Genomic DNA, 23,777 nt, shown 5'->3' on the forward strand with positions numbered 1-23,777 from the left:
TTTATTAGATTTGCAAAAACATATTTTGGTGTTTGAAGGTGAAAAGATGAAATCCAGGAGTTGAAAAAAAGTTTTTCCACTCTTGTTATGTATGCTGTTTTGTTGGTGCAAATGGTTTATTTTTGGCCAATGGAATGGCCGTGGTCATGGAAATCCTGGAAAAGTCATGGAATTTCACAACTATGTTTTCCAGGCTTGGACGAGTCATGGAGGTTTGTTGTTTGTAGTGAAATTGTTTCACTAATCAGCATCCTGAAGTAACGTAAAAGTATGAAAGTAAAAAACAAACAAAAAACAACATGCCTTCCAGATCAGTGGGCATTTTCCTTTAGAAACTTTCTGTAAAGAAAAATTAAAAAATACAGCTATTTCAATAAGTATGCAGCTCCACTAAGCCAAAAAAAAGAAAGGAAAAAATCACCAAGAAAAAAAAGCCAAAATGTTTTCTTTGAAAACTGCAAAAAAAATGTGGAAAAATCAAAAATTTTAAAAGGATTTTAAAAAAAATCAGTGGTAAATTAAACAAAAAATACAACCCTTTAAAGATGTATACCTCTCCCATAAGCCAAAATAAAAAACACAAATCCATCCTAAGTGCTTAAAAAATATTTGACATACCTCTCCCTTTTCCTGACACCCCCTCCACCTTCATAAATAACTAACAGTCCCTTATATAACACCATAAATGCATAAACACGGCCGCCAAAGTCAATGTTTGGCTGGTGCTAAGAAACTATTTTATTAATTCACTTATTCAATATATCTTTGATCACATGTAAAGTGTGATATAGTATTAATGTTAACTGCTGTCCATGTAGCGTGACCTAGATTAAATACAAAAATATCTAAAAATATAATTTAACAAAAAATAAAATAATGAATAAAAATATGAATGAACTAGACACAGCTGTCAGCGACAAACAACAAAGTCGATGGACGGACAACTCGGAAACTCAGACCTTCTGACGTCACTTGAACGCAGCATTAAGCCGGCTAACTTCATGTAAATATATGTACATGAGTTTATCCGCTAATCTAAAATTTAGCATTGATTCAGCTGCATTTAGGTACAATTTCAGCTGAAATAAACCACAATGTGATTTATATTAAGAGATGAAAGCGGTGCGTTCAGGGACACAGTTTCCTCTCCTTCAGGTATTCGGCCCCCCGGTCTCTGTCTGTGTCTCCGTGTTGTTGTACAGGAATGTACTCCCTCTGACCCGGGCTCAAACAGAGGCCGGTGAGACAGGAGACAGGAGACAGGAGACAGGAGACAGGGGAAGTGTGTGTATGTATGTGTGTGTGAGTGTGTGTGTGTGTGTGTGTGTGTGTGTGTGAGTGTGTGTGTGCACGAGATTGTGTGTAAACTCGGAAGGACTAGTACAGGACATTCATGTCATGTTCCTGTGGGTTTTTTTGTCCTATTTTCATGTGTGTGTGTGTGTGTGTGTGAGAGAGAGAGAGAGTCTGCAAACTCCTGTTCAGACACCCTTAAGAGTTTTTCTATACGTTTAGTACCAAATAAGTACATTTACTCGAGTACTGCACTTCATGCAGAGTTCCTGCGGATCCTTAAAAAGTGTTAAAAGGCATTGAATCCATGTATCTAAATGTAAGCCCATAATTGGCAATAAAATGTCACAATTCAGTCTTTCAAAAGTATTAAAGGTGCTCAGGTATTGAAGGTGGGATGTTTATTCATCTTTTTTTCTGACATTACATTTAAAATCTCAAAATACTATGTTACATTGAAAAAAACAAAAAACAAAACCCAAACAAATACCACTTTTATATCATCACCAAAGCATCATTTTCATGTTACAGTAAATATTTTCAAAATAAAATAAAATTCTTAATGATCTTCACCCTTTGAAACCAGAACAAATTGGCTTGATTTCTTTCAAAAACATGGAAAAAAGGTAACGAGCAACTTCACAAGAAATGTGCAAGAAATTAATAAAAAGTTACAAAAAATTATTTGAAATTAGCACAAAAAAGTCAAAGAGCAAAAAAGGAAATGCCGTGAAAAAAGTGCTATAATTCAAATAATTATATATATTTTTTTTCTCTAACGTATTTGTAAATATATAAATATAAATACAGATTTCTTGATATTTTTCCCGAGTTATTTGATAATTTTGTCTTGATTCTTTATATGTAATTTAAGTAATTTCAAGGTCTTTTTTGTTACCTTTTATATATATATTTTTTTTTTTATTTGCAATTTGCTGGACATTTCATGCCAAGTTGCTTATTGCCTTTTTTTTCTGATGTTTTTGGGAAAAAAAGAAAAAAAAACAAATTTTCTCATGTTTCAAAAGTTTAAATGCTTGTGAAATGTCTCTGAACGCAGCACAAGAAATCTGAGGTCAATCCAGGTTTCAGAGGATTAAGTAACTGATCTCAGTGCATGTTTTTTTTCCCTTTAACATTGGCCACTTTACAATTAATCCTAATTTTTTTTCCAAGTTGCATCAAATAAGTCTTAAAAGGTCATAAATCCCACCTGACTTAAGATGCAAGAGCCGAACATGATTCTTTACTCCACTGTAATTTGTTTTAAAGGTCCAGTGTGAAGCTGAAACTTCTCCTGGTGAGAATTTCTTTAGTGTTCATTGTTTTTACTGGGAGCTGAATTATCCACAGAGGTCTCTTCCTCTCCAAAACAAATGGATGGTGATTCAAACCACTAAAAAACACTGAATAAAGCAGTGTAACATCAGAAAATAATTGTTTCTCCAGCATTGCTCGTCTCAAAGGGAGCCAGTGTTTGGTTTGTCCATTCTGTGGATATAAGCGGCTCATTCCAAGGCAACGGTGATTTTACACCAAAGAAAACAGACTTATTGTAATATACTCAATTTACACCAATTTATCCGCTTAAATTCTTCACACTGGAGCTATAAGTGAAACATCTGAGAGCTTCTTCCATCAGTGCAGATGTCAGCGCTGCACTTTTACTAACAAACAGTCAGTGGAAATGTCCTGCTGAGTGACTTAGTGCTACTGTCAGCCTGTCAGCTGCCTGTGTGTGTGTGTGTGTTTGTGTGTGTGTGTGTGGGGCAGTTACACACACACACACATAGTGGCAGCACTTTTAATTAGCTGCTGCAGGAATCTAACAGTGCAGACAGGTGACGCAGCATATCACGTCCTCATGGAGCAGGCTGCACACACAGGAGTTAAAAATACTTAATATAGTTTACGATTAAAGTCATTGTTTGGACATTTTTAGGTCTCAGATGAATTTTTTTTAACGTCTGAGCAGTTTTAGCTGCCTGAAGTCTTTTTTATTTTAAAATTTGTAATGCATGTTATGTTATCCCTTAGTCCGCTTCTGTCCTTGAATTTTCCCTCATTTATCCTGCAGTCATGTTTGGCCATTCCTGTTTTTAACAATCTATATCAAAGACTGTATAAATAATATAGGTTTATAGCAACTAGCTGAAAGAGGGCATGTCTCCTCCAGCCGTAATTGGACACACCTCCGTCTATGAATTGAGTGTCCCTCGGTGTTTGCATACTGGGACAAGGACGGTAGTCCAGTTAAATAGCCTAATCGAGCTACAATCACAACTCGACTAAACTGTGCATGTAAACGTAACGAGTGATGTGGGCACAGTTTGTTTCTGCTGCCGCCAAGTGGCCAAAAATAGAAATCAAATCAGCATTAAAGTCCGTGTAAAGTGCTAATTAAAATGTGTTCAGAGTTTGTCACATCACAGGAAGATGTGTTATTAAACACCTGACCAAATCTGAAAGACCAAAAAATCACCAAGTATGTAAAATGACTATTCCCTGATCTGAAACGCTGGGGGCGTGTCCGCTGGAGGAGCGGAGGCCACGCCCAATTGTGGGACTATGCTAATGACGCTTCTCGTTTTTATACTGCTGCACTGTTGGGGGCGGGGTTATGCTGGGTATATCTATAGTTTTAGGCCCGCCCAAAAAATCTTAAAACAGGAAAATGGTGAAAAAACAGGGTCTTTGTAACATGTTTCAACAATCACTTTCCAACATTTATAATGTGTTTTGAAACAAATCTCTTTAAGGACTTTAAGTTGAAATAGGTCGTCCAAGTTTAGACCACTGATAGTCAAACATACAACAGATAAAACTCTGTTTTTCCAACTTTCTCTTTAAATCTGCCTCACGCAAACAGCCCATCCGAACAGTTTGTGCTCAGGTGCTCCTAAACGACACCGCGGAGAAGCTGCAGCGTGGTCACACTTCTGTTTAAAGAACGCCTTAACACAACAGTGTATACACCCCCCTTACTAATGTAAACTGTGTGATTGCAAAAGTCTGCAGTGAGCTCGTTTTCTGCTCCCGCTCCATTTACTGTACTCCAGTTCAGCACTAAGAGGCTTACAGATTTACCTCTCGGTTCCACACACACACGATGTGTGGACGTCTTTGTTTATTTCAGCAAACAACGCCCTGGTAACACGTTAAAACAAGCTCTGCCTTATGTCATGTGTCATATTTTATAACAACAGGACACATCCATGTAACGTGATTACGCGCCGGAGAGAACGGCTGAGAAACGGGCTCCGTCAGAGGACGGTGAATTGTGTAAATGTGCTCAGTGAGTTGAACATTTCTGTGTCACAGTTGTCCTCAGGGCCGGAGCCACCGAGGACACCGAGGTCATCTTTTTCTCTGCGAATTTGGGATTTTTAGCTGTAGTTCTTCAAACCACAGTGTTATTCCTGGCAGTTTAGAGAAAGCTTTGAAACAGCGTTTACATTTTTCATATTGTCTTTTTTTTAACAAGGTAAAAGTCTTTGTTTTTATAAATGAAATTAAATAAATTTAAATTAAATTTGCAGAAAATACTATTAGAAATTGTATTTATATATGGCTAACTAAATGAAATTTGGAAACATCCAAATATTTCAGTGATTTAAGATACTTGAAAGGTTTGATTTTTGACCTTAAATCCCTGGACTCTTAATGTAAGTGTCAGGATTTCATCTGTCACCCAAAGCTCAGAGCACCGAGTACAGTGAAGGCTTAAATCTTGCTTCTCACAGTCTGCAGCTTGATTGTTTCTAGAGTAATAACATCGCCATCTGCCAGTGGTACACTTAATTAAACATGCCACGGACTAAAAACTGTGAATATAGAAGTTTTTCTGGTCTCAGAGCAAACCAGATCTCAAGAAAATCATCTTTAATTTAACGGGAAAAACTGAGACACCAAATTTGTTGTTTGCTCCAGAAAAGCTGTAAATAAATAACTAATAGCTTCGCCGCACGTCGAAAGGGATTTCCCCTGCATTCAAATTTATGGATGAAATCCTTAAAGTTGCACGCGACAGAACTCTAGTCGGGTTTCCTTTAACCCTCAGTTGAAATTGCAAATATAAAATATAGCAAATGAAAATGGGTCAATTTTGAAAAAACAGTTTCAAAGCACGCATGAGACGGTATATCGGGCAATTGGAAAAAGACATATTTTGCAAAACTGCAATGGAAACACTTTTTTGGCTTTTATAGATCACATGATATAATGTTTTTTGTTGCAATGCCTGTTTTTTTTGAGGCATTGTTGCATTTTCTGCTGGGAAACTGGCATGTAAAGAGGTTGTTTTGCACAGAGATGTTGCTGCGTTCACTGCCTGCATAGTGCAATGAGAACTGGTTGTTTTGCACTGAGATATCACTGTATTTCCTGCTGGGAAAGTGCGTGTTATTTACGGAGACATTGCTGCATTTCTAGCCGTCATGCATGCATGAATGCATGAAAAGTGAAAAACATGAATACTTGTTTTACATTTCCAAACAGGATAGTGCCCCAAAAAGCGGCTTTTTTTTATACAGACATCACTGCATCTCCTGCCAAAATAGTGTGATGAAAAGCAGAAAATATAAGATATGAATAATGAAAAGAGGGTTATATATATGTAATATTGCATATACATAACAGTGAAAATAATAATACTAAAAAAGAGAAAAAATAATAAAAATAAGTCAAAAATAAAAGCAGTGAATAAAAAGACAGAGGAGTTTGCACCTCTGCTCTGTGATGTTTTGCAGAAGTGATGCATGAAGGTAAACAAACTCTCTTGGATGTTTGTGCGAGCTGGAGCTGTCCAGGGTCAGTTTAAAGAGGTCTAAACCTGCACAGAGTGGACGCTTGACAGCGTGTCGTCCTCTGCGTCAGCTCTCTTGTCACACGTGTGCGAACATCCCAAAGTTTTCTTGCAGTTTTTTTTAGGTGAAACATATCGAGTGCAGCTTCATGCCTCCCCTCGCCTCCTCTGAAAGCCGTCGGGGTGATGCATGCAAGTTTTAGGAATCCCTCCAGTCTGCATATTTTCAAGTGTGTGTGAGAGGAGGAGAGAGGGGAGCAGAGAGAGATAATGAAGGCCTTGGTGTAAGCGCTGGTGAAAGGACAAATTTGGAAACACCAGATCAGGGAGGGAGGCAGCGTCTCCATGTTAAAGCTGCAGAGAGCAAACCTCAGTGCGCACATTTCACACAAAGTTTGAATGAGAAGAACAGAAGCCTCATCTGACTGTCTGCGTCTGAATTTTCTTCTCTCTCTCTCTCTCTGTCTCTCTGAGGAATTTGAGCCGTCACCACCAAGCAGAAAAGAAAAAGTGCACGCAGCAGTTTGGTGTCCCATTTGCCAGAAACTACAGTATCATGTCATGCAAATGAGGCTGCTGCAGTTTCGGTGTCGCACTGTTTTTTTTTTTAACTTATGTAACTGCAGCCAAAAGCACATTTCATTTCTGTCTTTCTAAAGTTGTACAACACTTGGCACAAAAAGCCTTTTCTAATGTGGTCAGTTTTTTTATTTTAAGCAGCTAACATTATCTCCTGCAGGTAGCCCGTTTTATACATCCAAAGAACTTTTCATAAAAATGAACTGCATGCTAACCAGTGAGCCTCTAATTGAGACGGGCCTTTATTTGTCAAGATGTAATCATTTATCTCCTCTCCTTTTTCTGCTCCTCAGTTCTCTTTGTTCGGTTCTCGCTCCACTAGCAGAACCACCAACCCTCCCTCTTCCTCCTCCTCCTCGTCCTCTCCTGTGATCCCGCCGGCCCCGCCGACGAGAAGGTCGGACCGACCGTCCAGCTCTTCTGGTTTAAGTAAAGCAGAGTTCTTGGAGCGCGTGCGCCGCAGTAACCAGGCCTGCCAGCAGGGGGAGTACGCTCTGGCCGTGCGTCTCTACAGCGAGGCCCTCACCGCCGACCCACAAAACTGCATCCTGTACAGCAACCGCTCGGCAGCCTATCTCCGCCTCGGCCAGTACAGCACGGCTCTGGACGACGCAATCAAGGCACGTCTCATCAACCCCAAATGGCCCAAGGTAAGAGCTTCGACCTCCCTCATCACTCAATCACGCTCTCGAAATGATGGAGATACTGCGGCTGATGGATGGAGAGTGGATGTGTCCATTAAGTGGAGGCTTAGATGGATGTTTGATAGATGAGTGTATGAGCCTGCCTCTCAAAAATCATCCCAGTAATGGCATTTATATGATATATACGAAGCAGCGGAAGTATAAACTCTTAAATCAATACGTTCTTCCTCTTTGGAGTCAGCGTCTTCGATCACCTGTTGCTGGATATAATCTCTGCTTTCTTCCTGCGGTCGGATGTGTGAGACTGTGACGGACGTAAATTGGCTGCTCAGAATAACAAAACAGGTCTTTATTTCCCATCTTACCCTCCCAGATGTTGTCAGACAGCTTGTTTTCTGTAGTTTAGACTGTTACCGGTGTTCAGCAGCTGGACACAAACCTGCTATTTGAGACGCCGCAGTCCACATGTTGTGCTTTTATAGCATAATGTTGAGTTTATGCTGAATGGTCTTTTTCTTTGTTTGTTTGACATGTTTGAAAAAGACAAAACGCACATATATAACTGCATAATGAGATATGTGACTGTAAATACGGAGTTGTTGGGAGATCCAGTGTGGTGACAGCGATGGTGATAGACTGTGTGATGCGTTGGTGCTTTTTGTCGCCGTGCATCATTAGAGGAACGCAAATAATAAAGTTCAGATGTAGTGTTGGACAATAGACAGATATATGTTGAAGTTTGTCACCCTGTGCTTGTTGATTTAAAGCCGCACTGATTCATTTTGAGGAGGCTGTGGCAAAAAACCAGGTCGTCCTCGCGGCTGTTCCTGGGATGAGAAAAAGAGAGTTTGGATAATGTCTGGCTGAGCATCATGAATGCAGGTGTTTGTGCACATAAGAGCATGTTTGGTCAGTCAAAGACCAACTGTGGTGTTGTGGGTCATAAACAAAGTGAAAATTAGGGAGTGCGCTATTATCTGTATCTGTTAGGGGTCGACAGATTATAGACCTGGCTGATTATTGGGGCCAATATTTGGCATTTTGCCAATTATCTCTATCAGCGTGATCGTCTATAAAATGAATCTCTGAAAAAGTGCAAAGAAAGTGGCAGCGTGGGAGGAACTTTGACTTTGTAAAACCTCAGGGAGCGATTTTTATTTATTCATTTTTTTCGCGTTAAAATGTAACCGATCTACTTTATGACCTCAAAGATCATGAACACAAAAAAGTCGGAAGAACGACTTCCGAACTCGGGAACGCCAACCTTTTGACAGTAAATAAATGCAGTATACATCATGCTCAAAGTTTATTGTGACATTTTTGCGCAGTGATGCCAAAATTAAACTATCTACCCGAGCTTTAAATCTCCTTTCAGCCCTTCTATTGCAGCAAAGGCCAGGGAGTCCAAAAAGCTGCCGTAGCTTCACCTGCATTAGAGTGTAAAATGCTTCACATAAGAGGTAAAATTCGATCTGAATATTTCCTTCACCTTCAGTAAGGAGGATCCTTGATTATCAGCCTAGCTAACATGATGTACGGTATGCCTGTATTCAATTAGATGTATTCATATATAAAAACACGGTGATATTGTGACATTACATGATCTGCTTTTATAGCTCTATTTTCCATCGATGTATATCGAGAGAATCATTTAAAATCTGCTATTTTTCACATTTAAAGCACGCAAGATGCTGCATCAAGTGCTTCTCTACACTTGTTGAAGTGGCTCTTTTACTTTTTACCAACACAGTGAGGAAGTGACGGATGGTGAGAGTCTTTAAAGCCATTCAGAGTGAGGAGGAGGGGGAGGAGGAGGAGGAGGAGGGGGCACGCAGGCAGGAGACTGCCAGGGCTACCTCTGTCTGGACGGCTGGGGCCGGGCCAGCTCGGACTCCACTTCCTTTCTCTGTGCGAGAGAATGGACGGAAGTGGTGTTTTTGTGTGTGTGTGTGTGTGTGTGTGTGTGTGCAGTGTGTGTGTGTGTGTGTGTGTGTGCAGTGTGTGTGTGTGTGTGTGAGTGTGAGTGTGAGTGTGAGTGAGTGAGTGTGAGTGAGCCAGAGAGCTTTGCACGGCTGTTATTTTGTTTTTCAAACCCTGGCGAGGCCTTGGCCTGAGTTTGGCACTTAAAGACAATAACAGAAGCAGCATTCCTGTGTGTGTGTGTGTGTGTGTGTGTGTGTGTGTGTGTGTGTGTGTGTGTGTGTGTGTGTGTGTGTGTGTGTGTGTGTGTGTGTGTGTGTGTGTGTGTGTGTGGGTGTGTGTGTGTGTGTGTGTGTGTGTGTGTGTGTGTGTGTGTGTGGTGGCGGTGTCATAGCAATGGGCTTGCTCCTGCATTCGCCGTGGGTCAAATGCAAGGTCAAGACTAATGAAGTACCAATAAGAGAGAGTCTCTCTGAGAGCGGCGTTTACTTCTGCTTGAGTTCTCTCTTTCTGCTCTTCACTCACTCGGCTTCGCTCCCGTCTCTTTGCTTTTATTCTCCTCTGTTTGCCTCCCACAGTTTGTCCCATCGCTGCCCCTGTCGACTTCTCTGTTGGCACAACAGGCTCAAACACACACTGTATCACACACGCTCGCACACAGAGGGAAAGGCAGCTCGGTCATGGGAACAGAGGGGTGTAACTGGTCAAAAAGTCGCAAATGTTTGTGTGCTTATCTGGATAACGGCGGCGTACAGAATAACAAAAACTCCTTTGCATTTTAATGTTGTTTTCTTGTCGTTTTTGTGCAGCTTTATCTCTTTCTGTTGGTGCATTCAGCGCGAAAGCCTTTTTGTTTCTTTGTGATTCAAATGAAGTCACATCACACAAGTAAAACTGCTGCAGGAGCGAAAGCCTTTTCTTTTGACTCGTCTGTTTTCTCCCGCAGACCCGACTGTTTTGTGTAGGAATGTTTTTGCTGTCATCCGCGCGCTCGCTCTCTGCATGTGTTTTTTGTGAAGTTGTTAGGTGCTTTCAAAGAGGCTTTTTTTCTCAGCGTACAGGTGCATTTATTCAGATCCTTAAGCTCATAGCGGTCTGGGAAACTTTTGCCTCTCCACGCAGGCGGCTGTACTTTTTGATCTCGCAAATAAAGACGTCTTTTTGGCCCAGAAAAGAGGAAAGAGACGCTGCGGCTGATGTACGGCTGCAAAACTTCAGTGTAAGCTTGGAGTGTTCTTCACAATACAACCTAAGCAAGAACTTTGAAGACATTTCTAGAAATTTGTACATGATGATGTCGCAGATACGTTAAAACTTAACATGTCAACAATGCTGTGGTTAATGTGTGGTTAGGTTGATACCACTTGGTTATGGTCAGGAAGAGTTTTGGATTAACCCTTTGAAACCAGAGAAAATCAGCTTGGTTTCTTTGAAAACTATGGGAGGAGGGTGACAAGCAACCTAACAAGAGATGGCTCAAAAATTTGTTAGAAATTAGTAACAAAAAGTTACAGAAAAATTAATTGAAAATAAGCCCAAAAAGACAGATACAGAGAGAGAAAAGAAAAAGTAGAGATAGACAGAAAAAAATGCCAAAAAAGACATGGAAACTGCCTCAAGAAAGAGGTAAAAAAAATAATAAAAACCACACAGATGATAAAACTAATAAATGATTATAATAATAAACACATATTTTCTTGCTTACCTCTAGTGAAATCTCGCCATGTAAAAAGTTCTGATCTTATCTGTCCAGGTTCTAAATTGAATCAATCAATCAATTTAATGAATGGAAAATGAATCAACAATATTTTGCTAATCAGTTATTTGTTTGAGTCCTGCAACATTTCAATGTTGCTTTTCTACTTTTTTTTTTTTTTTTTTTTTACAATTTCCACTGTTTCTTGCCCTGTTTTAACCCTTTGCAACCTGAGCAAACTGCCTTGATTTCTTTCAAAAACATGCAAAAAAGACATTGAGCAACTTAACAGACATAAACCCAAAATCAGCAAAAAGTTACAATAAAATTGTCTTTAATTAACAAAAGACAAAAAAGAAAAGTAAAAGAAGAAAAATATGGACATTACCTGAAAAAAAATCTAAAATAAAACAAAAAATATTTCTGTAACCATTTTTTAAATACATAATTATGATAATTATAAGTAATTTACACTGATTTTTCCTCTTTATTGCTCATTTTCTAGCTAAGAACATTTTCTTGTCACCTTTTACTCTTTTTTTTTTTTTGCAAAATTTTGCTGAACATTTTATACAAAGTTGGTCTTTGCATTTTCCTCATGTTTTCGAACCAATTTTCTCAGGTTTTAAAGATTTAAACACTTGTGAAACGCGTCTGAATGCAGCACAAGAAAAGTGATGTCGATCCAGGTTTCAGAGGGTTAAAGACAAAGACTCAAGAGATTGATAAAGAGAATAATCACCAGTTGATAAATAACTGATAAAGGAGTTAGCTGCAGGTGGTAATTTATATAGAGATAAGATAATCCAGTTTATATTGCAACTTACTGCAGAAAAAATAGTCCCTATAAGAAAATATGTTCTGTAGATTATCCAGAGTAATGGGTAAACTATTCCTATTGTCAAAACCAAAACCAAATTTTCAGTTACATTGCAGTAGAGGCAGACGTATCAAAACCAGCGCAAACTAAACAAAATCTGTCTGGCCAAACATCTTTAGAAGTAAGTGAGAAAATATGTTTCTTTGTAATTTAATGGACCGACCCTTTTAATCATGTGGGTGTAAGCGAGGTTACCGTCCTAAAGTGTTCCTAAATATTCTGCTCTGGGAGTTAAGTGTAGCTGGAATCAGTGCAGATCATCAGCGGACGGTCTCTCCGCTCTGAAGTGGAGGCCAACCAGATGGCAGCCAGCTACGCCTGTTTACGCAGAAGGCCGCAGAGTCGGCTCAGGCTTCCCCTGTCATTAAGAAACTACTCTGAAACCGCACGCTGCAAAAATATTACCGACATACGTGCAGAGGAAGCACAGAGCGCTGTTTCTTTAAGCAGGACTCGGGGACCTTAAAATGTCCCGTTGGGGACGGAGGTTCCCCACATGACAGAGTGTAGCTGCACGTTATAATCTGATCTGAGAGAAGAGTCCGTCTCTTGTGTTTGGGTTCCTCGCAGGTCTCATGACTTGACCCCGTGTTGATGTGATGGTGGCGTTCTCCGCTGCGTTCGTGCTGCGTCTGTGATAATGTCATGGAGAACTCGGTCTGGGTCAGGAGGGTAATCCAGGACTTACTGCAGAGCGTGTGAGGAGAGAGAAAGAGTCTCCAGCAGGCAGATATTTCACCTCAAAGTGCTCCACTCTCGTTACTTTCTGTACTCAGTTCTCTGTCGCTTTCACCTTTTTCACATTTTTAGTCCAGAGACGATAAAATCACAGTCTGAGTGTAAACCTCAAGTCTCAGAGCTCTTTAAAGCGCCTACAAATGTTGCAAAGAAACCATTTTTAATTTCACTCATAAGTCAATCTACAGTTAATCAATCTGTTGCTATTTCAATTATCAATTTACTTTCTGAGTCATTGAAAGTAACAAGTTTTATTGGTTTGGACGCTGATTTCTGCCAAAGTGATGACAAAAAAGAGAATCGATTATTTTGAGATAGATACATCTTTGAGTAAATAACAAATTATTTGGAGGTACTAAGTCATTATTATGAAATACGAAGTACTAAGTCATTTTTTAAGATGTAAAATCATTACTTTCAGGTACTAAATCAATATTATGAGATATTAAGTCATTATTTTGAGATACCAATTCTTTATTTTGAGATTTAAAGTCAGTAGTTTGAGATATTAAGTCATTATTATGAGGTATTAAGTCATTATTATGAGATACCGATTCTTTATTTTTAGATGTCAAGTCATTATTTTGAGATACTTCATCATTTTTTAAGAAACTAAGTTATTATTTTAAGATTTTAATTCATTATTTTTACATACGCATTATTTCAACTAATTGTTGTTGCATTTGGTAACCTAATTTCAGGGTCTTTCACAGTAATTTCAGGGTAATTTTTCAACAATTTACCAAAAAGTGTCCAGGACAGAATCTAATTTGGTACCAACTATGATGAAAATGGAGACAAAGTTTGGAGACAGTTATTTTTAGACAGTAACAGAGCTGATTTTATAAACAGTTGTTGGCTTCCTTTAAGGAAATGCTCAATTTAAATGCAAGTAAATATCCATCCATTATTCGTGTGCCATTGAAAACCACATGTATATAGTTGATAGACGTATAATTGTGTGTTCGTCTGCAGACAAATTGCAGCTGATCTGCAGCGCGCTAACTAAAAGACTGTCTGCGTTACACAGCAATTAGCTGGAATTAAAGGTTTTACGTTTGGTCCCCTCAGCAGCGAAACTTAAACATGTGAAGGCTGTTTTCTGTGTTTAAATATTTATATAATCTAGCAAATAATATATCATAGAATCTGTTATTAGACTTTTCAGAGTAGCAGTAGTCGTATAAATAAATACACGTAAACTGCAGGATTATTAAGAGACAAACACATTTTCCTCGTCTGATATTTTGTGATAGATAAATAGAGAATTTGCTTTTTAGTGTCAGCAGCTCTTAACCCACCAATCAGAGGCTTGTAACAATTACTGAACACACAGTGCTACTTTAACCCTTTGAAACCCGAGAAAATTGGCTTGATTTGTTCCAAAAACATGGCAAGGAGCAAGGAAAGAAGTTATGACCCCCAAAATAAGCCAGAGATTTGTGAAAAGTACAAGAATTTCCTGGAAAAAAAAGTATAAAAAAGAAAGAAAGAAAGAAAGAAAGGCAAACAAGATTTGGAAAAGGTGTTTAAAAGAATTAAAAGAATTATGCTAATTTTATAAAAACAAAACAGACAAAAATACCAAAAACAAATAGAAAAAAAAAATGAAATGTTTTTAAATGCTTTCCGCTTTTTTAACATAACATTAAATATGTCATTATGATCATATATATAGTTTTTCCCTAGTTTTGTTATTTTTTTCTGTAGAAAATTTTCCTTAGCTTTTAAATTTTATTTTTATTTTTTTCTAAATCTACTAATTTATTACAATTTGTGGAACATTTCTTCCAATTTTCTCATCACCTTCCCCCATGTTTTGTAAACAAATCACTCCACTTTGCTCAAATATTGCTTAGACGCTTGTGAAAGGCGTCTAAAAGCAGCACAGGATGTAAAAAAAATGAAAGATGCCAACAAGGGTCAAAGACACCTTGATGACCGCTTAAAAATGTTTCCTCCACTCTCTTCTCTGTGGATTTTGACAGTTTGACACTACAAAGGTTATGTTTAAAGATATTAATGATTAAATTAAACTGAAACCTTAAAAGTGAGGAGTAGCAAAAACAGGATTTGGACTCACCTTTTATTCTCGGTTGAAATTAATTAATTGGACCGGCTGAACTCAGTCTCTGTTTCCTCTCTGTACCTGTAGTGTGCAGACTTTACTTTTGTTGCATTGCACCTTTGAATTTGCTCCAAATTGCATATTTATTTTCAGGAGCCTTAAATGCAAAAAGAGCTTAACCCAACCTGCTAAACTGAGTCAAAATTAAAGGATGTGATGAAACATTGTTTTTTTTTGTTTTTTTTTTTGCAGCTGCCACTAGAGAGCAGCACTGACGTGTCGGGAAGCTGCCTGGTCAGAACATCAGGGAGCTCAAACACAACTTTCCCTTTGTTGCAGCGGCCCTCTCATGACCCGCAGTCACATGAGGCTCACAAACATGCACAGTCCCTGTAATCCTCCCCGCGCTGATACACACTGCTTCAGAGATACGACGCCGTGCTTTAACAGTCACCTTCTGAAAGTGTAAATGACCATTATCGCTCTTTAGGTGGCTTCTTCCTCTCCTCATCGCTCCCATCAGCAGCAGAGGCAGCAGGTGAAGCTCCTTCCCATCTGTGAAAACATGTAAACCACCTGCTGCTCGCTCCATCAACACAAAATTATCAAATAACTAAGGAAAAATGTCAACAAATCTTTATTTTTAATTACATATTTACAAGTAGGCTACAGAAAAAAAGAAACAAAAAATATAATTATTTATATATTTTTTTGTATTTTAGCACTTTTTTTCCAGGGAATTTCTTTTATTGTGCTAATTTCAAATAATTTTCTTGTAACTTTTTCTTGTGAAGTTGCTCATGACCTTTTTTCCTATGTTTTTGAAAGAAATCAAGCTAGTTTGTCCAGGTTTTAAAGGGTTAAGATCATTAGGAATTTTATTTTTTGGAAATATTTATTGCAACATAAAACATGAGTCTTTGGTGAAGTGAATGCAAGTGATATGTGTTTTTTTAATTTAATTTTTTTTAAGTTACCCCATTATTTTGAGATTTTAAAATACAATGTCTGAACATTTTCTACAGTAGCCTAGAATGGACAAACCAAACACTGGCTGTAGTGCACAAACATGCACACTCCTTCGGAGAGGACGCAGTGCTTTAACAGCCGCTCTGTCACCTTCTGAGAGTGTAAATGACCGTTAGCGCTCTTTAAGTGGCCTCTCCTTCCTTTCCTTATCACTCCCATTAGCAGCAGAAGCAGCACATGAATCTCTTTCCCATCTGTGATAACATGTTTGCAGAAAAGTGCACATCAGCAGCAAACAACCTGCTGCTCGCTGCGTACCTGACGCCCAGACTCCCGCCTGCAGAGCGTAATGAGTTTGGATTTTGCCTACAAGTGGAGTGGGCCTAATTGTCTGGTATTAATCTGGAGATCCGCTCCTTCTTGTCTGCTTTCAGCGTCGGTTCATACACCGTTGTAAGACATCTGCTCAGACTCGGGCCAGAGTCTGCTGTCTCAGCAACCATCCTGAGCTACTGGAGTCTTTTTTTTTCGTTCTTTATCCTCCTCCCTCTGCGTTCATCTCTCTCGCTCACAGCCGGGTGCCTCGGCTGTCTGTGCAAAGAGAATTGCAAAGATAACAGCAGTGGGAGATAATGAAAGAGTGACTTGAACGTGGCGTGGTGTGTGACTGCTATCAGAGTGTGAATGAGTGAAAATGAATGTCACAGGATAAGGATTTAGGTCTCGGCTCATACTCTCCGCCCGGTATTAGCAGCAACTGACCGCAGCAGAGCAGCTCAGGGTTGAATTTTAAATCAGTTTTTTACAAACTGGCTCTTATTCTGGCTGTTTTGGCCGTCATTTCTATTGGTTTATGATAACATTGTTCTCTGGAAGCTTTTGATATCTTTGAAGTAAAATCTGAAAAGGCAAGAAACAAGCAGTCAGACAGCTTTTAGGAAAAAATATTCAAATACAAAGTGAAAAGTTATTTAAATTTATCCTGTAAAACTTCAATTCATAGCCTGGGCTATTATTTGTTTAAATCACTGAACTCAACAAGCTTATTCTTTATTCATTTGTTGCAAAAATATTAACGTAACTGAGGAGGCGAACACATAGAAATATGGAGCCCAATTTGTTATAAACCAGAGTTTCCCTTAAGTTTTCTTTTCATTGATACTATTCGACCCACATGACTGTATATTCTGCAAATTCATGCTTTGCTTTTGGATTTGTCATGCCCTTGTCATGGATCTTGGGATTTCCTGGTTACTTTTTTAACATTTGGAAAGGAGCCACCTCTGAGTAATGGAGCTGCAAAGAAAAACAGAAAGAAGAGAGGCGAGACAAACAGCAGGGAGACTGACTCACTAATAACGGGGTGTGTGTTTCTATTTACAGACAGGGGGTTGAGGTTAATGAACAATCACATATTTGCGACTCCTGTGATGTCTGTGGAGGCGGGCGTGGTTGTGTTTGAGCTTCAAAGACAGCTCTTTTTTGTGAATGCGATGGGGGAGTGTGTGTGTAATACAAGCAGGGTTCATATCCGGACTCCTTATTTATGAGGTACACTTAAAATGATTAAAAAGTAGAACAATCAGTAAATGTTACTCATCATCTGGACTCTTCATCTCATTATGATGGTGCTAAAAAATACCAAGATTAGATTATTGGACAGTTATTTCATTCTAATTTTGGAAAACAATGTTTCCACGTAGGATGATGGTCATTCACACTGATTAAGAGCTCATTAAAACGCAAACTTTTCCGAACCATAATCAAGTGATTTTGTTGACTAAATATAACCGCAGACCCCTGCGTACCACCTTTTGGGTCAAGATACAGTGTGTTATTTAGTAATGCTGGGGCTTCGGCCTAAGTAGCAAAATATGACACATACTTTTCTTTAAAATTAACATTTTGTTAAAACCTTTATTTTATTTTATTTTTTTGCCTCTGCACCGGTAATAGCTGAGGCCATCCGTCTGACACATTTTTTTAACCTCCAAACTTCAAATTTGACACAAACATCCACTTTGACTCAATGATGAGCTTTTTATATTTTGGTGGTCATAGGTCAAAAGCCAAGGTCCCTGTGACCTTGTCTTTTATATTCTTGTGAATGCAACATCTCAAGAAATCCCTGAGGGTTTTTTTTTCAAATTTGGCACAAATGTTTGAGTAGACTCAAGGATAAACTGATGACATTTTGGTGATCAAAGGTCAAGATTACAGTAGGCGGGTTTCCATTAACCCTCAAATTGTGCAAATTGAAATTGCGAATATAAAAAATCGCTAATGGAAACATGTCAATTTAAAAAACACTCCCATTTATCACAAAAAAAAGTTTTTATGCTCGCATGAAGTGGTATTTCAGGCAATTTGAAAAAGCAGTTTTTCACAAAACTACAATGGAAACACTTTTTTTTTAATTTAATTTTGTTTTTTCTAGGTCACATGATGCTATGGCTATGCGCGTGTCGGTAAGAAATGGTTCCCTCGGGCTTGAGGGAGGCGCTGATTTGGTGAGCTGATTAGAATTTGGTGTTGGAAGTTCACCATGACCTTGCATCTGTCTCATTTTTGTGTATGCAATATCTGAAGATGGCCTTGAGTTTCCTTAAATTTGGCGCAAACTTCCACTTGGACTTTAGGATGAACTGAATAGAATCTGATGGTTAAAGGTCAAAGGTCAAGGTCATGGTGACATGTTTAGGGCCATAACTCAAGAATATTCTGTGAGTGAAGCATCCATGTTTGCACAGACATTGATGTAAACTGTAAGCGCAACTTGACTTGAGCACAAAGGCATAAAACCCTGTAGTGATGTACATTGTTTTTGGTTTTTTTATGTTATTTTTTATGGGATTTGTCGACTATCAGAAAAATTCACAACCTTATCCTTTAAGGAGGAATTTTATTTTACTAGACGGAGGGATGAGTCACCATCGTGTTGTGTTAGGGGCAAAACTGAGAAACTTTGGATGATGATTGAGTTGGTTTTAGGTTTTCTAGGTCAAGTTATAATTGATCGTCTTTTTCATCTTTTTTTTTTTTAATGCTGCAAGCCATACTATCTTTACATCCATGTTTTCTCCTTCTTCCTCCCACCATGCTCGCCTAAACCCTTTCATGTCAGCGATGATGCCCCTTCATGTTGCCCTGCACTGAACTGACTTGTTGCGGTGGTTCATGTCACACAGACGTGTGTGTGTGTGTGTATGGGGCCCGTCACCATGGCAACAATGGTTCAAATTATGGATTATCTTTTTGCTTTTGTTAAATTGTTCTCAGGGTTTAGGAGCTCAGATGACTGTGTGTGTGTGCGCGTGTGTGCATGCGTGAATGTGTGTGTGTGTGTGTGTGTGTGTGTGTGTGTGTGTGTTTTTTGACAGGGTCTTAGAAGAGGAAATCACTTGAAACATGAAATTTGAAATTGTAGATTGCGGGCTGCTAGTTGCTTCCCGGGGGAGATGGTTCTTGGTTGTCTTTTGTCTCATGTTTTTCTCTGTTCTTTGTTACCATTTAACTTTTTTGTCTGTGAATGACATCCTCAGTGTAATGTAGAAACACACAGACCCTCCTTGATAATGTAACAAAGATAACCGTTCATGTTATTGCCCCCAGATTTAATAATTTCACCTTTGTTTGTGTTTTGTCAGTCAGTTTGGTGAAGGCTTTAAATACTACAATACCCATGAGCATCAGAAGCTATATGTATAAAGAAGTATCATAAGAGTAGCTAATTTAAAGTGCTTAATTGTATCAGTTGTGAATTAAGTCAAGAAAAGTTTCAGCGACTTAATTTGCTGATTTTACAGATTGTTTTAAAAACTGGTGATTTTATGTTTGGGCTTGGTATTTTTTTACTTGCATCTTTGACTTAAAAAGAAATTCATTCAAGAAAATTTTCTTATATAATTTTAATGCCTATGTGCAGACGATAATCGAGGCTGTGAGCATTATGTTTCAGGACTGTCCGTTCTTCCGTATGTCCATATGTCCGACCTATTCTTGTGAGCTCAATCTCTCAAAAACAGCTTGAGGGAATTTGTTCAAATTTCATACAGACATTCACTTGGAATAGATGATGAGCTGATTCGATTTTAGTGGTCATAGTTCAAAGGTCAAAGTTACTGTAACCGCCTCTGTCAAATCAAAATGTTCTCATCCCAGCTCATCATATGGTGTTGCTATTTCAGTGACCTTCTGTGTCTACTTATAACGTATCTTTCTGTGTCAGCTGTTTACACTCCAGGATGCCGTTGCTGTGATGTCAACGTGTTCGGATGACGCAGTATGTCATTATGTTTACACAACAGCACATGGCAACCAACGTGGACCGTCTCGATGAAAAAAAAAAAAACCCAGACACATCTCCATTGGAAGTGATCTCCAGAGTCAAAAGTCAGATGTTTGTAGGACCCACACGCCTGATAAGCACACTTGCACTCCTTGTATTACATTGTTAGAGTTATTACCTGACGCTGTTACATTCTCAAGTGACGCCACCCGTGCGCGTCGCATGTGGATGCGCCTGGTGCCTTCTAGCTGTCAGCCAGCGTTTAATAACAACACAACTGGTTCTGTCCCCACTGTTTTTTCATCTGGTGCCGTTAAACAACTAGATGGGTAAATAAAGCCTAATATAAAGAAGTAAAATCAAAATAATCATGCAGATGTAATAATACAAAGGACATCTTCCCCAGTGAATTCTCTGTAATCAGTGTACGCGATGATCCCAGTCTGTGGAGGAGACCTGAACATGTAAAAGCTGCATATTTGATTACTTATTTTATTCTGATTATTCTCCCCGCAGTGAGGGGGGAAAAAAAAGCACATGCAGCTTTTGAAGAGTTTCACTTAAAACCATGAATATGTAATTTCATTTTTGGGTTAAAGATAAGCTGGAACATACAAGGGAGAATGAACCCTATCTGATGGTGGAAGTGCTGAGTCCTGCATACATTAATCCTTTGAAGCCGGCGTCTTGTGGCTCCAACATTTCCCCGTTAAGAAGATGAAGAATCAACATGTAGCCTAGATCAGCTTTTCTTTTTGGTATTATTGATTCTCTGTGTGGATGCTCGGACCTCGGAGCTCAGACAGACAGTTGGTGGCACATATGCCGGTGAAGCTGGCGTGCCTGCAGCCTGGCACAGAGCTACTGAGGTCCTGCCAAACAGATGAGCCAGTAATTGTGTTTGGTTTTAATGGTGAGGGGAGTGTGCACTGGGTCTCTACACACTGGTGGACTTTGATAGAAAAGAGCTTTTTTTTGTGTGTCTTTTTTAATGTTTTTTTTTTGTTGTAGTTAAAATAGAAGAGCGCAATGGAAGTTAACTCTTTTGGAACCAGAGTAAATTGGCTTGATTTCTTTCAAAATCATGGGAAGAGGGTAAGAAAATGGCCCATAAATTAGCAAGAAATTAGTAAAAAGTTAAAGAAAATAAGCACAAAAACTAAAAAAATCAAACTGGAAAAAAATAAACAAGAAAATGGCTTAAAGAAAGTGCTACAAAATAATCAAGAATCTTTTTTTGTAATTTTAAATATAGAATTAAGTGAATTAGAAATATTTTTTCTGTACATCTATCTCTCTTTTTTTGACCATAGGCATACTTAATAATCTTTAAAATCTCAAAAAGGGGACGGGAGGGGGGACTGAGCAACTTAACAAGACATGGCCGAAAAATAAAAAAATACTAGAAAATTACCTGAAAATGAGCGCAAAAAAGGAGTGAAAAAAGAGAAACCTTTTTTTTAAAAAAAGAAGAAAAAAATGCACATATATAATAATATTTAATAATACATTTTTGCTGCAACACAGTTTTAGATATATAATTGTAATAACTATGAACAGAGTTTTCTATTTTCTTCTTGATATTTCCCCTCTAAAAAAACTGATTATCTTTGGTTCAATTAATTAATTCGCCATTTATCAACAACATATCTGACAATCAGTCAAGTCATTTTTCAGACAAAAACAACAACAATTCTTGAGCTTTTCAGTTTCAAGGATTCACTGCATTAACTTGTCTTTTGTGACAGTAAATTAATAAACTGAATATCTTTTGGGGTACGGACTGAAAACAAGAGTTGACTTAATTGAAAAATGAATCAACAGACTAATCATTTCAAAAACAGTTGCAGCCCTCTAGTGTTATAAAAAGACTGATTTGTATTCTCAGTAATCTGATAATTGCAGAATAACAACCTTCCTGCCAAAGGTGTGAATTTCTCCAACATGCTATCAGCACCTTCTCCTTTGCGACACTCTGCTCCTGTTATATCCAGAGGAGGAAGAGGAGGAGGAGTGTTATGTCAGCTGCTTAAATATGACCTTCACCAGTGTCCCGAGGGACCGGAGCAGCCTCAGTGTGCAGCGCTCCACCAACACCAGCACACGTCTGTGATACGGTTTCACAGAGCCCAGGTTACCTGAGTGTGTTAAAGAGCACAATATGCACAATCTAATACAACCTTGCCACGAGGCACAGACACCACAAATTAGCTGTTAGTTTGACGAGGAAGTGTAGCGTGGAAATATGTACACACACACACACACACACACACACACACACACACACACACACACACAAACTGACCTCTCTTATTATCTACGTTGACAACATGCTGTGATTTATTTTCTCTTGGACACACACAAGCCTGGGAAGTGTCACGTTGTTATTTTAAAATGATTTTCACCTCTTAATAGCTCTGTGATCATTGTCAAGTGTGTGTGTGTGTGTGTGTGTGTGTGTTGTGCATGGAATCAATATAATCTATGCAGGACAATAACACCGATGCTGTTGACTCCAGGATGACCTGTGGTGCATAATGACACAAACATTTAAAGACAATTATCATCTGACATTCACACACACACACACACACACACACACACGGCAATGGTTCTTGCATCAAACATCAAACTTTTGTTGTGTTTTTTTTCTTCACGCCCACGGCTTCTATCACGGTGTAAACAATGCACGAATCCTGTGAGAACGGTGACGTCACGGTGCGCTCTGTTTAATAACGCTGTTGGTTCTCATACACGCGTTCTCCATAGTCTTCTTGTGTGTTTATACTCACCGCTCAGTAGAATAAGAATAACACCTTCATGTGCAGGCACTTGGTGGTCTTCTTTGGGGTAATTTTATAAATTACTCCGCCAACTACTGGCCTGGCATGCATACTACGCTGTTTTCGGTTTGTTTGTTTTTTAGATCCGGGTACATGAGGATTGTTCTTACAATGTTATTATATGAATGTGGACAGACTTTTCCATTTTTAGAAGAGTTGTTGTCGTCTGGAAGTGGCCTAGATCAGTTTAGTGTTTCTGCTGCAGACGTTCCTCTCACATGTGGACGGGGTTGTTCTCACTCGCGGCTCCGTCCAGCAGCACTCGCTGTATTTCCTTGTTCATCAGTGATACATAGTGGCGTCTGCACCGTGTTTATTGTCGGCTGCTGGGCAACTTTTTCATTACAATAAAGAGCAGGCTGCAGGGAGAGCCTCTCAATGGGATATTTATTAATAGCAGGTTTGTGCATTGACGCCTTGTCAGGCAAAAACAGGGGCGACAAAGCTCTGACGCATTGTTTTCTGTGAGCTGCTTTAACCACTGTTCACACCGTGACAAGTTTTTCATACATTAGTAGACTATAATTATAAGTGAGAGGATGTTTGCAGCCTCTAGCAGCAGCTGTAGACTGAGGAAAGAATAACCGGGAGCACGCGCAGAAAGCAGAGTCCAGTTAAAGTCCGACTGAGGTGTTTACATGACGGAATAGCTCGACTCGAATTATCTGAGTGTGTTAGTCAGATTTCGAGAAATTTCTATTTAGTCAAATTTCAGTCAAAGGAACATGTTCACGTGTATTTTAAAGTCCAGTTTTAGTCAGACTAACACAAAAATTCAACTTTTTCTAACATCATGTAAACATGTGAGATACATGTTCTTTAAAATCTGATTTCCTGAGGCGTCTTTTCTTCTGTCTGTCTTCACTGTCAGATCGGTTGAACATATTGGACCTTGAATTTCTCACCTGAGGGGTTTATTGTTCTATTCGTTTATCACTGTTCAATACTGCCGGCGGTGCAGAGGTGTTACGCCCCTCCTCCCCCTCCATCCTTCCTGCTCTCACCCGATTCACTCCGGGGGGAGATCAATGTCAAAAGCTTTTGGATCTGTTACC

General features: G+C 38.9%; 1 protein-coding gene across 2 annotated transcripts in view; it reads left to right on the top strand.

Moving 5' to 3' along the window:
• The window catches only part of ttc28 (tetratricopeptide repeat domain 28), a 124,099-nt gene that overhangs the window by 996 nt on the left and 99,326 nt on the right, over positions 1 to 23,777 (top strand). For both annotated transcript variants that reach the window (XM_042509420.2, XM_088070674.1), the window contains exon 2: positions 6,970 to 7,326. In XM_042509420.2, coding sequence (XP_042365354.2) covers positions 6,970 to 7,326 — 357 coding nt within the window. The remainder of the gene's footprint in view (positions 1 to 6,969; positions 7,327 to 23,777) is intronic.

This window comes from Plectropomus leopardus, chromosome 20 (genome assembly GCF_026936395.1).
Source record: "Plectropomus leopardus strain MGB_pleo_1.0 chromosome 20, ASM2693639v1, whole genome shotgun sequence".
NCBI lineage: Eukaryota > Metazoa > Chordata > Actinopteri > Perciformes > Serranidae > Plectropomus > Plectropomus leopardus.